The sequence below is a fragment of the Xenopus laevis genome, chromosome 3S, assembly GCF_017654675.1.
Source record: "Xenopus laevis strain J_2021 chromosome 3S, Xenopus_laevis_v10.1, whole genome shotgun sequence".
Lineage (NCBI taxonomy): Eukaryota > Metazoa > Chordata > Amphibia > Anura > Pipidae > Xenopus > Xenopus laevis.
This window is the reverse complement of record NC_054376.1, coordinates 8,138,974-8,155,682: the sequence shown is the minus strand read 5'-3', so window position 1 is coordinate 8,155,682 and position 16,709 is coordinate 8,138,974. Positions and strand designations below refer to the sequence as shown.

The window sequence follows — 16,709 nt, the reverse complement described above, 5'->3', positions numbered from 1 at the left end:
GGATTTTAAGGCCCTGTCGCAACAGGAAACCAAAAACAATTTCATAGCCACACAATTTATATTTTTATTTAAAGACATTTATTATACACAGATCTGCTGCCTTCTGCTTCATTAACCAACAATGGAGACGACAGGGCCAGTTATATCTTTTTTAATACGTTAAAGAGCAGCAGCGTTTGTGTCCCGTCCAGCTCTGAGGCTGAACACAATCATTTCTCCTCACACAGCAGGAAACGTCTGGAGAAAGAGCGCGCAATAGAGCTTCAGCCTTGTTTACGCTACAAGCCCACAGTCTAGGCCGCTTGCAATTGGCTGCACGGACTGCCAATCAAAGCTGCACTGAGGCAGGACTAATAAACAGTCACGGTTGGAGGATGGAAAAGCGGCTGTGGGTTGAGGGAGGGGAGGCGGATGGGTGGAACAGCCGGTGCAGCATAATAACATAACCTGAGCTTGCTCTGCAGATCAGCCAAAGCTCCCCAGACCTGCTCTACTGAAAACAGAGGCAACAGGGGAGATCTTGCAGCTGCTCTGCTGACTATCAATGCCAAACCTGCTGTGCTGGAAAGGGAGACTGCTCTGCAGCTCAGATCTCCTGTAATGCTCAGACAGAGGGACTCTGGGCACAGCTTTGCTATGTACCTCCACCTTCACACCTGAAATCACTGGGCAGGACCTGCCTTGCTCTGCACTGCACAACCTCCTCCAGCTGAAGCGCAAAACTCCCTGCACTGCACAACCTCCTCCAGCTGAAGCGCAAAACTCCCTGCACTGCACAACCTCCTCCAGCTGAAGCGCAAAACTCCCTGCACTGCCCACCTTGCAGCACAGGAGGTGAGTACTCCCTGCACCTTCCTCGGCAACCGGCCTCATCTGTCTATATTAGGGATGCACCGAATCCAGAATTCGGTTTGGGATTCGGCCTTTTTCAGCAGGATTCGGATGCGGCCGAATCCTAATTTAGGGACAAATTAAATTAGGGACAAGGAGGGAAAGCGCATGACTTTTTGTCACAAAACAAGGAAGTAAAAAAAGTTTCCCCCCTCGGTATTCGGCCGAATCTTTCACGAAGGATTCGGGGGGTCGGCCGAATCCAAAATAGTTGATTGGGTGAATCCCTAGTTTATATTGACTACAAGCATTGGGTCCCTGCAGGGTCAGTGGTGAGATGAGAGACAGTTGCCCCAGTCGTCATGTTATTATAGGCAGCTGAGTGATAATTACCTGTTACCCCCAAACCAGGGTGACGGGTGAGTAAGACGCAAGTTACTAACTAGCACTGACATCTGTGATCAGCCACAGGAAACCTCTCTGCTCTTGTCTTGTTTATTTAAGCACAGCCAGACCCCCCTTCCCAGAGGATCCGCACAAACATCCTTAATTGAAAAACAATGACATTGGACTCATCACACTGCAGACAGTTTCCTTGCTATTCAGCCGGGTTTGCCCTTCCCATACACCGTTCATAGCTGCACTTATTTCATTGCAGTCTGCACCATGCACTTTAAATAACTGCTCAAAACGGTACACCTTTAAATCCGTTTAAGGGCAGAGACACGCTGCGATTCGGGAGATTCGTCGAATCTTCTACGGGGCGACTAATCTCCTCGAACTTCCTGCCAGCGAGAATGTAAATCGCCGACAGGATGGCACTCACGAGTGATTCGTTTTCCAGTCGCCTTTTGGGCAACTTTGGAAAACTAATCAATTCGAGTGCCATCCCGCTGGCGATTTACATTCCAGGCGGTTCAGGGAGATTAGTCGCCCCGATGAAGAGGAGATTTGTCGCCGGGTGACTAATCTCCCCGAAATGCAGCGTCTGTCTATGCCCTAAAGGGGAACTATTTCGAAAATGGAAATGTAAAATAAGCTTCATCATACTGAAATAAGAAACTTTCTAAGTACAGTCAGTTAAAAATTCTGGTATAGGATCCGTTATCCGCAAACCCGTTATCCAGAAACCTCTGAATTTACGGAACGGCCGTCTCTCATAGACTCGATTTTATCCAAATAATCCAAATTTGTAAAAGTCATTTCCCTTTTCTCTGTAATAATAGAACAGTGACTTGTACTTGATCCCAACTAAGATATAATTAATCATTTTTGGAAGCAGAACCAGCCTATTAGGTTTATTTAACGTTACATGGTTTTATAGTAGACTAAAGGTATGAAGATCCAAATTATGGAAAGATCCGTTATCCGGAAAGCCCCAGGTCCCAAGCATTTTGGAATAACAGGTTCCATACCTGTATTCTGCACAGTACATTCCTCTTGGCCCAAGGGTTACTTAGATAAAAACACTGTCCCCCCCCCCTAAAATATTTACCTTTCTGTGTGTCTTACAGCGGGGCCCTGGCTGGACCCTTTAAGGGGTTCTGGAAGCGAAATAATCCAGTGTCCTATAATTTAAAGGGAACAGTGTCTATAGCTATATTCTCTAGTGAGAAATAACATGGCAGCATTGCTGGCCATATGCAGGAAGACTTTGCTTGTTTTCCACCATCGGGTATGACTTAAAGGGGAACTTCACACAAACATAACTTGAGCTTTTTGAAAAGTAAACATAATTTCAAGCAACTTTACAATATATATCAAATAAAAAATATGCAGACTTTTCATGATTTTTAATGATTTCTGACAGTTCCCTAAGCCTTGCCCCCTGCTCTCCTGCTGATCTGTCTGACTACTTTGCTGAGCTGTCTGACTACTGTTACTTTGTATCAACAGCCGCCTGTCCTCAGCCTGTATCCTCCAAACCCCACAATTCCCTGCACACGTGCACAGTACAATGCATTGTGGGTTATGTAGTTCCTGCATGCTGTCTGTAAGCTGTGGAGAATTTGTTACAATTTGTAACGTCAGTGTTTAGTCCCTCCTTCCCTGCCAGGATTTCAAATGATGCAGAAAGAGATGAGCTGTTAAAACAGTTGGATTTGCGCATAGAAAATGGCATTTATTCATACTTTTTTGAAGAAACAGGTAACTGTGATGGGTATATTAAGGGTTTCTGTGTTACGTGGGCCTCTTTATCAAATTTTGGTCTGGACGCCGGAGTTCTCCTTTAAGCACTGATTAGTTTGAGAATGCAGTGTATATACACAGTGCCATTGCAAAGTGTTTACTTTAACCCGCGCTGGCTCTTTTGTTAAAGGGATTGGCCCCCTGAAGCTAAGAAGCCTGTAGTACAAGTCAGTCATAATAAATACTTCTACAACCAGCGACGCTTTAAGGCACTGAAGGACAAAATTCCTATTTGTTGGTCCCCTTTTAAACACATATATCTTCACCATCACCCTCCATACACCTGGAAGGGAGAATGGAGCTACAAGGTGGACTGGATGGGTGGGAGGGGGATTCAAACAGCTGCCTCCTGCCCACCTAGTGTTGCCACCTGGCCAGTATTTTACTGGCCTGGCCGGTAAATGATGGCCGATTCCAATTTTATTAATAGGGAAAGATATATAGGAAGGTCGGTAATTTTTTTTTGGCAACCGTAACTTTGACTCCCTGCTCCCTTCTATCACTTTCAGTAAGCAGCGGAGTGGCATACTGCTCAAGGCCTGGGCCTTCCCAAAAACACAGGCTTGGATATGTGATTAAAAATGAGGGGTGTCATTGGAGTCTGGGCTAAAATGCCACATTCATCCTCTTAGCGCCATGGCATCCCAGCATGCTCAGTGTAGAGGTTAATGTGTTTTCCTAGTTCCACCGAGAAAAATATTTTATGTATATGTTATTCTCTTACAAAATAATGCTTTTTAGCTCAGTTGTACAGTATTTCACCCTAGTATGCCCTGTGTCTATTTCCTTAAAGGGATACTGTCATTTTTATTTCTAGTTTACAAATAATTGCAAATAATTCACTCTACAATATGAAATTTCATTCCTGACCCAGCAAGTGTATTTTTTTTGTTGTAATATTGGTGTGTAGGTGCATCTCAGGTCATTTTGCCTAATCATGTGGTTTCAGAAAGAGCCAGCACTTTAGGATGGAACTGCTTTCTGGCAGGCTGTTGTGTGTAACTGAATGTGTCGCAGTGGGACCTGGATTTTAGTATGCTATCTTGTGTTCGGGAGCTGCTATCTGGTTACCTTCCCATTGTTCTGTTAGGCTGCTGGGGGGAAAAGCAGAGGTTGACATCACTCCGACTTGCAGTACAGCAGTAAAGAGTGACTGAAGTTTATTAGAGTACAAGTCACATGACTGGGGGCCGCTGGGAAACTGACAATATGTCGTGCCCCATGTCAGATTTTAAATATAAAAATCTGTTTGCTCTTTTGGGAAATGTATTTCAGTGCAGAATTCTGCTGGAGCAGCACTATTAATGATGCATTTTGAAAAAAAAAAATTTCCCATGACCATACACTTTTTTCCCTGCACTAAAGAATAGTTCAGCATGTGAACAAACATCCCGTCTCCTCTGCATATTTGCACTAACATTTGCCCTTCTGTTTATCTTGGCCAAAGCATTAATCATTGAGTGTAATAGCACCCACACCAAGAAGACCTTGACCACACATGCTTGCTAGGACTGAGGAGCACTACCTAAAATAAATAGCATTAGAAACTAAAGTCTCATCGATTGAGACAACGTATTCTTCTATAGCACAGTATACTTTTGAGTTCTTGGTGAGGAATACTTTCCCTTTAAATAAAATAAAGCTAGACCTTATATTATAGAAAGGATATATATGTTTCATTGAATAGAACTTCTGTTTTTATGTCCAATCCTTTTACATTTTTAAGGTATAAAAATAACGATTCAGACTGCCACGTATCCACTTGTCGTCTTTTGACCCCACCAGGTGACTCCTGAACAAACAAGTCTCTAATAACGTCAAGATCTGGGAGACTGATAACAACATGTCAAAATATAAACTTGTTATGTTGAGGCATGGCGAAGGTGCCTGGAACATCGAAAACCGCTTCTGTAGTTGGGTTGACCAAAAGTTGAGCGCCGATGGGCTCAAAGAAGCAGAGGAATGTGGGAAAAAGCTAAAGTCTTTGGGGTTTGAGTTTGATCTTGTCTTCACTTCCATCTTGAGTCGATCAATACAAACAGCATGGCTGGTACTGAGGGAGCTAGACCAAGAATGGGTCCCCACCCAGAGTTCATGGCGACTCAACGAACGGCATTACGGAGCTTTGATAGGTCTTAACCGAGCAGAACTTGCTCTGAATCATGGAGAAGAACAAGTCAAAATCTGGCGGAGGAGCTATGATGTCTCCCCTCCACCCATAGCTGTGAGCCACCCTTATTATCAAGAAATTCACACCGATCGGAGGTATACAACCTGTGATATTCCAAAGGAAATTCTACCAAAGTCTGAAAGCTTAAAACAAGTACTCGATCGGCTTCTCCCATATTGGAATGAAGTTATTGCACAGGAGATTAAGAACGGAAAAAGGGTTCTTATATCGGCACATGGCAACAGCACAAGGGCACTTCTCAAGCACTTGGAAGGTATAGTATCTTACAGTATAAGTAATATATCTCCATTCATGTGACATGGGACTTATGACCCCATTGGCACAATACATAGTAAGTTAGGTTGAAAAAAGACACACATGCCCATCAAGTTCAACCTTTTAACTTTTTTTAACCTGCCTAAATGCTAGTTGCTCCAGAGGAAGGCAAAGAAAAACCCATTTGAAGACTCTCCAGTTTGCCTCAGAGGGGTACAAAAATCCTTCCTGAATCCAAAATGGTAATGGGACCAGTCCCTGGATCAACTTGTACTATGAACTATCTTCCATAACTCTGTATTCCCTCACTTGCTAAACACCATCCAACCCCTTCTTATACCTATCTAATGTATCAGCCTGTACCACTGATTCAGTGAGACAATTCCACATCTTCACAGCGCTCCCTGTAACAAACACCTTCCCAATATTTAGGCGGAACCTCTTTTCTTCTAAACGGAATGGGTGACCTTGTGTCAGCTGGAAAGACCTACTGGTAAATAAAGCATTAGAGAGATTATTATACGATCCCCTTATATATTTATACATAATTATCATATCACCCCTTAAGCACCTCTTCTCCAGCGTGAACATCCCCAATTTGGCCAGTCTTTCCTCATAGCTAAGATTTTCCTTTTACCAGCTTAGTTGCCCTTCTCTGTACCCTCTCTAATACAATAATTTCCAGTTTGAGCGATGCAGACCAACACTACAGCATATTCTAGATGGGGCCTTACCAGTGCTCTATACAGTGGAAGAATGACCCCTTTCTGCTGTGAATCTCTGCCCCTTTTAATACAGCTGAAGACCGTATTTGCCCTTGATGCTACTGACTGGCATTGCTTGTTAAAACCAAGTTTATCATCTACAAGGAATCCAAAGTCCTTTTCCATTATAAATGTGCCTAGTGCAGTTCCATTTAAGGTATAAGTGGATATTTTTACATCCCAGCTGCATGACTTTACATCTATCAACCTTGGATTTCATTTGCCACTTAGCTGCCCAGATTGCCAGTTTGTCAAGGTTGCTGCATCCTGTTTGGAATGAATTGGGCTGGATAGTTTTGTGTCATCTGCAAACACTGATACATTACTTACAATACCCTCCCCTAAGTCATTAATGAACAAATTAAATAAAAGTGGACCCAATACCAAGCCCTGAGGGACCCCACTAAGAACCTTACTCCAAGTAACGAATGTACCATTAACAACCACCCTCTGTACCCGATCCTGTAGCCAGTTACCTACCCATGTGCAAACAACTTTATTAAAGGGGAAGGAAACTCTTTCGGGCAAAACCCATCCCCCCAGTAGCCCCCCCAGGCAAATGCCCCTAACTTATTAGTCACTCCTCTCTTGCCGAGTTCACGAGTGCCATCTTCGTCCAATCGCTCTTCTTCCTGTATTTGGTGGTGCATGTGCAGTAGGAGACATTTGCCCGTTGCAAAGTTTCCAAAAAAGAAATCGGAAACTTTGTGAAATTCGGGAGCGTGCGCAGTAGATCCAACTGGCAAATGCCTCCTACTGAGCATGCGCCGCCAAACGCCGATCAGTACAGGAAGAAGAGCGCTCGGACGAAGATAAGTGCCCGTGAACTCGGCAAGAGAGGACCTGAACGGAGGGGTGACTAGCAAGTTAGGGACATTTGCCCGGGGGGGAGGAGGGAGGGGTTTTGCTCTGAAAGGGTTTCCTTCCCCTTTAAGCCCAACAGACCTTAGTTTAGAAAGCAGTCGTTTGTGGGGCACAGTATCAAACGCTTTGGTAAAATCCAAATCGATCACATCTACTGCCCCCCACTTATTTACCTCATCATAAAAAGCAATCATATTTGTCTGACATGACCTATCCTTCATAAAGCCATGCTGATTGTTGCTCATAATGTCATTCACTAGGACAAAATTTTGAATGCGATCCCTTAGCAAGCCTTCAAATAACTTGCCCACCACAGATGTCAAACTTACTGGACTATAATTGCCAGGCTGAGATCGTAATCCCTTTTTAAATATTGTAATGACATCAGCTTTTCTCCAAAATTATATGAAGTCAGATATACCAATAGTCTTGTGGCTTAATTATACAGCCGCAAGGATTTTCTAGCACAGCCAACCTATTTAGGTGGTAAGAGCAGGTAGTTATTACAGGGTGGGGCAATATAAGATCACTTAGTGAGAAGAAGTACTCAAGTGACTTCAAGTTTCTTATGCAAAGTGTGTTAATATGTAAATGGATTACCTGATCGTCTAAGTTAGTTGCTCATTTGCCTGTGGATACTTTGTGGGCTACCACCCAAGCCTATTGTTGTGGTCATGGTTTTGACTTTACCTCAAGGCCTACCAAAAGAATAGAAGCTCATTGCTCTTGTGGTTCTTCAGGGTCCCTAATGGACTGCCTTCTTGATGCCTGAAGTGAGTCAGTGATATATTTGACATAACGTAGAGTCTTGCCAAACAGTGTCAATGATTGGCACGATTTCTAAGAACCATGAGTTGGCCTTCTTCTTTAGGACTATAGTTTTTTTTGGTGGGAAATCACAGATATGTGGGATTAAAAGGCCTGCGAGCATTCCTCCCCCAGCCCATTCAGAAATTAAGCCATGTGGCTAGCAGCATGCTGATCACGTATCTTATTTACTGGTGTACTGGGCAGGACTACCGGGCTAATGCTTGAAGTCACTCCTTGTAAGGTACCTTGCAGCTACATGCAAAATGGGCTGGCAGCATTCCAGACCCAAAGGCTGCTGTTAATTATGGAATGTAACCGCTCGGGTACCTTGTGATAAACCCAATGTGACTGGATAGTTGGCACTGAGCCCAAATGTAACACTACTGACCCGATACAAGGTTATATTAGGCAAAGGTGAAGGTTAACATGGTTATTGGTACAAATCTCATCTATGAATCTAGGGATCTGGATTGAAATAGCAACTGGCTTACTGAGATTGGTTATTGCCATATTTTATTTAATGAACTTATTGCACCAGCCTAAAGTTTCATCTTGTCAATAGCAGCAATGATCCAGGACTTCAAACTTGTCACAGGGGGTCACCATCTTGGAAAGTGTCTATGACACTCACATGCTCAGTGGGCTCTGAGCAGCTGTTGAGAAGCTAAGCTTAGGGCTCGTCACTAATTATCCAGCAGAAAATGAGGTTGGTCTGTAATATAAGCTGATGCTATAGGGCTGATTATTAAATTCTGATGCTAATTGCACTGGTTTCTGTGCTGCCATGTAGTAATTATCTGTATTAATTACTAATCAGCCTTATATTGTGACATTTCTATTCTATGTGTACTGTATATTGTGAGTGGGTCCCTAAGCTCAGTAAGTGACAGCAGCACAGAGCATGTGCAGTGAATCAGCAGAAAAGAAGATGTTGAGCTACTGGGGCATCTTTGGAGACACAGATCTTTGCTGCTAAAGGGCTGTGGTTGCCTTGGGTTGGTACAGAAGCACAAAACATAATGTACAACATGTCTAGCCTACTTCTTTAGTTAGGCTTTAGTTCTCCTTTGAGGGTGAACATTATAGTTTGGCTTGAAAAAGTGCAGCCGACAGATACTTGACTGATGCCCCATGCTCTACAGCAATGGCTCCTAAATGGTGAGTATGATCTCCCTAGGGTGGCTTACAGCCTTGGTTGGAGAGCTTATCCTCAATTAGGGACAGATTTAGGGTGAATGCCAATGCCCTTCCAATATATGATTGGAGAGCCTATAGTGTTGGTCCTTCTAGGTTGGCTCAGAAACCAAAAAACTGTTAGATAGGAATGGGCGAATTTTTTCGCCTAGTTTTGCCACAAAAATGACGCCCATAGACTTGTATGGCGTTGCGCGTCAAAAAAATTTGCCGCACGACAAAATTATTTTGACGCCCATAGACTTTAATGGGCGTCTGCGACATTTCGCCGGCGGTGAATTTTTGAAGAAACGGGTCAAATTTGCCCATCCCTACTGTTAGAAGCGCATCTAGTTGGCCAGTGGGTTTGGGGTGAACATGTCCTATGGCGAAATGTCTGATTTATTTGAAATATTTGTAACCTTGTTATGAGCTAAGGGGGGTCCCTGGTCAAGTGTAAGGCCTGAAAGGGGAATTTGAAACTAAGAAGTCAAGTACAAGCGATGCTGTAGAGGAAGTATAAGTTACAGTTGGGGCTAGACATCCTGTCTGACCTTTGCCATAGTGAAAAAGTCTACTACTATCTAACAAGATTCTACCTCAAATACCACAAATAATTGTTTTCTTTGATACCATGGCAATGCTTGTATCATTTTCCCAGTGCAAACATCGGTTTCCTTTTTTTAAAATTTGCAGCTTTAGATTTGGACCTTGCAAAAACATTTGTTGCTGCCCATTACAGTATATCGCTAGATAACCTGTTACGTTAAAGGAGAAGGAAAGCTACCAAGGCAGTTTATTGCCAATAGATTAGCCACAACAGTGCAAGCTAGAACACCTAGCTTTTTGTGACATCACTTCCTGCCTGAGTCTCTCCCTGCTCAGATTACAGCAGGGAGGGGTCGAGGAAGAGAGGAGCAAACTGAGCATGCTCCAGCCCAAGCCCTGGAGGTTTAAGCTGAAAACAGGAAGTCTGATACAGAAGCCCATGAGTACACAATAGAAGGAAATAAATGTGGTGTTTCTTTTGATAGGACTCAGAACAGCATTACTTTGAGGGTTTACTGGTGTATTTATATAGACCTTTCTGGTATAGCTTAATTCGTTTTAACCTTTCCTTCTCCTTTAAAGGATTAAGTAAACCTTTAAAATAAGTGAATGTAAAATTGATGAGAGTGCTAATCTAAGTACTTTTGTAATTGACATTCATTATTTATTTTCTTTTTATTCCAAGATATTAAGGGATACATGTGCTAATATGAATGAATTTTGTTCCAACAGCGCCACCTGCTGGTCGGTTTCCGACCAGTCTGACCACCAAGTAGTCAAGGAAGTTGTCAGGAAAAAGAAAGAGGCTGCTCTGATGTTCTTCTGCTTAGGAAAACAATTAGAAACCTTTCTCAAATCTTTCCTAAGCAGAACAGCCTCTTTCTTTTTCCTGACAACTTCCTTGACTACTTGGTGGTCAGAAATTAGCCAGCAGGTGGCGCTGTTGGAATAAAATTCATTCATATTAACAGCACATGTATCCCTTAATAACTCGGAATAAAAATGGAATAAATAATGAATGTAAATGACAAAAGTACTAATGAAGTCAGTGTAATGAAGAAATGAAATCATTTAACTATTTCCTCTTGGATTGCCTGTTTAGATAAGCTTTTATATTAAAATAGTGTAAGGGGTGCACCGAATCCACTATCTGGGATTCGGCCAAATCCTTTGCGAAAGATTCAGCAGAATACTAATCTAATTTGTATATGCAAATTAGTGTTGGGAAAGGAAAAAGTGGGGGAAAAAAAGTTACTTCCTGGTCCCTAATTTACATATGCAAGTTAGTATTCGGATTCAGTTCAGCCAGGCACAAGGATTCAGCCAAATCCGAATCCTGCTGAAAAAGTCTGAATCCTGGCGGAACATTTAGGACCTTATTTATCAAAATCCGAATTAATCTCATTCATTTCTGAAATACACTCCGAACAAATCCGCACGGGTTCTTTCCCGTTATTTATCAATACATTTTCCCGAAAAATTCCAGTTTGGAGAAAAAATAGTCCAAAAATTTGAATCGTAGGCTGAATCCAAATCCTGCTGAAAAAGGCTGAGTCCTGCCCGAATCCCGAAACAGAATTCTGGATTCGGTGCATCCCTATGCAAATTAGGATTTGGTTTGGTATTCAACTGATTTTTTTGAGAAGGATTCAGAGGTTTGCAAATGCAAATTAGGGATGGGAAGGGGAAAACATGTTTTACCAAATCCTGCTGAAAAAGGCTGAATCCTTGCCGAATCCCTAACCAAATCTTGGATTCAGTGCATCACTATTTCTTGACAAAGCTCCTTTCCAGTTCAATATATTTATTTAACATAATTAAATCCTAGTGAATTACTTTGCTGAGTTCCATAAATAAATAAATATAATATAAATATATATATATATATATATATACACACACACGCACACATTGAGGGGAAAAGGTCATACAGGGAAAGGTCAAGGTGTAACCCAATCCTTGGTAACCAAATACACTGACATTTGTGAAGCCCAGTGACTATAAGCACTTGCCTATGCCTGCCAGCTTCTTTACTATTTCAGAATTGCATGATTCTAGCACTGAAGTACAGCACTGAAGTACCTAAATTAGATCTGTCTTAAATAATGTAGAAACATTCCCATATTAAAAAAAAAAAAAAAGTCCTGTTTAGGTTGACAAACAATTAATACAATATTGTATTCTATAATTCCACTGCTAATTCTATAGGAGGTCCTTCAGCTCAGTGGTTGTTAAATGTTTTTGATTCAAGTCCCTCTTGGAGATTTAGCCTTTAGTCAGGCCCCCCTCAGGCCTGGATTTCCACTTTGGGCGCCCCTAGGCCACGGAGTGCTTGCGAGTATGCCCCCCGGAGCTCTTTAGAATGCATCTGCCCCCCCTAGTTAATAAAAAACATTGTTGTCCCAAGAATATTATAATCTCACCCTATTTCACCTTTAAACAGGGCTTTAAGTTGTATCTAGGAGAGCAATTAAAGGAGAAGGAAAGCCACCAAGGCAGTTTATTGCCAATAGATTAACCACAATAGTGCAAGCTATAACACTATATTTATTCTGCAGAATGCTTTACCATACCTGAGTAAACCGCTCTAGAAGTGTTCTCTGTTTAATTAGTATAGCAGCTGCCATATTTGCGTAGTGTGACATCACTTCCTGCCTGAGTCTCTCCCTGCTCACTCATAGCTCTGGGCTCAGATTACAGCAGGGAGGGGAGGAGGAAAAGAGAGGGAGAGAGGAGCAAACTGAACATGCTCAAGCCCTAGCCCTGGAGGTTTAAGCTGAAAACAGGAAGTCTGATACAGAAGCCCATGAGTACACAATAGAAGGAAAGAAATGTGCTGTTTCTTTTGACAGAGGACTCAGAGCAGCATTACTTTGAGGGTTTACTGGTGTATTTATATAGACCTTTCTGATAAAGCTTACTTAGTTTTAAATGTTCCTTCTCCTTTAAGCTTTCTTCCCAAATATCGCCCTGAATGACCTTCAAGCTCAGCACCCAACTACTGCATCAGGTCCCCCTAAGCATCCACAACGCAGCCTTATATGTTTACTTTCAGTAGACCAGTAAATAGCAACAGTGGAGTAATGACTTTGGACCACTAGACCACCATGACCATTGTTACGGCATAACCTCTTGGGTTTTTGTTATTCTTTTTGACCAATCAAGTCATGTTTCCTTTCTCTGTTGTGCTTTTTACAGGAATTTCTGACTCGGATATTGTGAACATTTCTCTTCCTACCGGCGTTCCTGTGCTCCTCGAACTTGATGAGAATCTACATCCCGTCAAGCCTCACGAATTCTTGGGCGACCAAGAGGTCATTCGAGCAGCTATAAAGAAAGTGGAAGATCAAGGAAAAGTGAAGCCTAGTGATAACTGAGGAAATGCCCCAAGCATTTCCTTTTTGGACAAGAATCAGCGGTGCTTTGTTACAGTCTCTTGTTTGCATAACACAATGTAAATAGAATCTTATTTTTGTCGTTGTTTGCAGGTCTGTATTGGCGTGTATTTATCATGTGCTCAATAAAATACTCCAAAAATCTCTCCAGTATAAAAGTCACACAGGTGGCAACAATACACTCCAATGTAAAGGTTTCTTTCCATGTAAGTTAGGGAAGAAGGTGTTCCAAATAGTGATGGGCCCCCACCCGACATCTGTCCTCCCTCCACCTGCGCCCGCCCAACTTCTGGGTTCCTTTTAAAGACCTGCACCGATCCGCCTCACGATGACGTCACAAAAGGGACGGGGCGTGCGTCTATAAAAGTTCAACCCGGCATTTGTAAAAAGAGCTAGAAGAGCTCAACCCGCATCCCAACGCGATCCGGAAAGGGGAGTGCGAGGCTGGCCCAAACCTGCCCGTCCCGTGGGTAAAACCGCGGGTTCCAGCCCGCGTATCACTAGTTCCAAAATATGAGCCTCCATAAATGTCATTAGTAGCTATCAACCTCCCACCGAGTAGTATAGCAGACCACTACAGGTATTGAATATGTTATCCGGAAACCCGATATCCAGAAAGCTCTGAATTACAGAATAAGGGATGCGCCGAATCCACTATTTTGGATTCGGCTAAAGCCCGAATCGTGAAAGATTCAGCTGAATCCTAATTTGAATATGCGAATTAGGGGTGGGAAGGGGAAAACATTTTCTACTTCCTTGTTTTGTGACAAAAAGTCACGCGATTTCCCTCCCGCCCCTAATTTGCATATGCAAATTTGGATTAGGACATGTTTTTTCTAGTGTTTCAAGATAGTATATTTTTTTTAGCAATTTTAACACTACTATTATAATGAAATTGAAACAAAAGCTCCATCTTCCAACCAGCCTTGTAGTTGGGAGCCATTTTCACAAGAGGAAAGTCTTCTGATGTCTACAGAAATGTCTACAAGCCTTCTACATTCATGTTCCCTAGTTCAGGTATGGGACCTGCTCGGGACACAGGGTTTTCTGGATAATGGATCTTTCCGTAATTTGGATCTTCATACCTTAAGTCTCATAGAAAATCATGTAAACATTAAATAACCCCAATAGGCTGGGGTTGCTTCCAATAAGGATTAATTGTATCTTAGTTGGGATCAAGTACAAGCTACTGTTTTATTATTACACAGAAAAAGGAAATCATTTTTAAAAATTTGGATTATTTCATTATAATGGAATCAATGGGAGATGACCATTCTGTATAGGGATGCGCGAATACAGGATTCGTTTTGGGATCCTGCCTTTTTAGTAGGATTCGGATTCGGCCAAATTAGGGGTGGGTGCCAAATGTTAGGCACCCCCAAGTGATTGTATTGACATACCTAAAACCTCCTATCAGCAGAAAACCGCACCGGCCCGGGTTATTCCAGCAAGTGACACAGAGTGATCCACTTCCGTCTTCTTTCTTCGAATGTCCTGGGGCAAACGCATGTGCAGTTTAACGAAATAGCCGACTTTTTAGTTAAAGTTCGGCTTTTCTTTCTTTTGTGCATGTGCAGCCGCGCAAAGAAAGCAGAAGATGGAAGAGGATCGCTCGGTGGTGCTCACTGGTATAACTTGGGCCGGAGCAGTTTTCTGCTGATAGGAGGTTTTAGGTAAGAAAACAATTAGAAACCTTTCTCAAATCTTTCCTAAGCAGAAGAACATCAGAGCAGCCTCTTTCTTTCTCCTGACAACTTCCTTGACTACATGGTGGTCAGACTGGTCAGAAACTGACCAGCAGGTGGCGCTGTTGGAATAAAATTCATTCATATTAACAGCACATGTATCCCTTAATATCTTGGAATAAAAAGAAAATTAATAATGAATGTAAATGACAAAAGTGCTTAGAATAGCACTCTCATCAATTTTACATTCACTTATTTTAAAGGTTTACTTATCCTTAAAATAAGTGAATGTAAAATTGATGATAGTGCTATTCTAAGCACTTTTGTCATTTACATTCATTATTTATTTTCCTTTTATTCCAAGATATTAAGGGATACATGTGCTGTAAATATGAATGAATTTTGTTCCAACAGCGCCACCTGCTGGCCAGTTTCTGACCACCAAGTAGTCAAGGAAGTTGTCAGGAGAAAGAAAGAGGCTGCTCTGATGTTCTTCTGCTTAGGAAAACAATTATCTCATCAAATTTACATTAACTTATTTTAAAGGTTTACTTATCCTTTAAAAAAAACTTGCTACAGCCACCAGGACACTCGGTAAAAAAACAGATGATGAAAAGAACTTATAGATTTCTATGGGTGTGTTGTCATCTTGGTATTTATTTCCAATATGTGAATGGGGAAGTTGGCAAAAAAAAAATTTATATTAAATTCTCTGCTATTTTTACCCTGGAAAAGTTTTTTTGTGTAATTTAAATTTGCGGTGGAAGAGACAGGCTGGGGATCAAAAGAAAGCAAAACACGGCATAAATCAGACAGGCAGTAATTGTATTCATACAGGGTGCCAACATTCCAAGCACATCAAGTCTGTGACACTTTTATTTAGATTATATTTCACAATTGAGCTGAGCTTTTTTTTTTTTTTAAATAAAAAAAAAAAGTTGGGGAGAGGCTTTAATTGAATGTGAACACTAGAGGGCACCATGGTGCTTTTGTTATATAGTTAGTAATTTGCAGAAATATTTGCTTTGTTCAGTTGTAGACGGTTTATGATAAAACAAAGTGAAGCAAAACTATGAAGGGGAAACACAATATTTTAGTATTTTTACTATAAAAAGCTATAGGGATCTTTAGGAACAACAACAGATAAAATTCCAGAACTGCAGAATGTTCATTTAAAAATCATAAATAATAAAAATGGCTGTAAGCAAAGTGTCTTATATGTAATGAAAGGAGCAAAGCGTACTACAAGCCTAGTAACCCATAGCAACCAATTAGCAGGTAACATTAGCTTTTTTCAAAAGAAAATATCTGCTATAGGTTACTAGACTATGGACAACTTTGCACCTTTTTTTACATTACCTCTAAGCAGGGCCACCATTAGGGTTGCTATTAGGGTTGGATGGGGGCGGGCCAGAAAGGGACGGGGTTGTGTCGGTCGGGGGGCATGGATTTCCAGACCAGGGGCGGGGTTTTGATGTTCTGGGGCGGGTTATGAAGTTTCGGGACGGAGTTTCGCCAGGAAGGACTGCGCCCTTGAATTAGTGGAGTAGGGGAGAGGGGGTGGATCTGAAGTGGACAAGGGGCAGAACAATCGGGTTTACAAATTCACTGGCTAATACATTGACGGTAAATTTGTAATACAGACCCTGGCCTTGGCTGGTATTTTACCGGCTAGGCCAGTGAAATACCGGCCTGGTGGCAACCCTTGCCACCATCAGAAATCACGGGGCTCTGTACAGCAACATTTTCTGGCCCCTAAGCCCCACCCCCAGGGCAGCCATCAGGGGGGAGAGTTGCAGGGGGCCCGAAAGTAAGGGGGGCCCAGCCACGCCACACTTACTTGATTAGCCGGCCCCCCATCTTTCTGAGAGCTGCTGACTTCGGGAAGGCATGGACGTTTAAGGGGCCCTGGCCACCAATTTTCTCATAATGTGGGGAAGGGGGCCCTGGACACCAATTTTTTTTCCTCATGTGGGGTCCTAGCCACCAATATTTTTTAATG

The 16,709-nt window shown here is 42.2% G+C and overlaps 1 protein-coding gene across 2 annotated transcripts; it reads left to right on the top strand.

Annotated features, from left to right (window-relative positions):
- Positions 1–442: 442 nt before the first annotated feature.
- On the top strand, positions 443–13,167 carry bpgm.S (bisphosphoglycerate mutase S homeolog). 2 transcript variants are annotated; one of them, NM_001092383.1, is given in 3 exon segments: positions 443–834; positions 4,807–5,465; positions 12,826–13,167. In NM_001092383.1, coding segments are annotated over 2 exon segments (780 nt in total). In that variant the 5' UTR covers positions 443–834; positions 4,807–4,864; the 3' UTR covers positions 13,005–13,167.
- Positions 13,168–16,709: the final 3,542 nt, after the last annotated feature.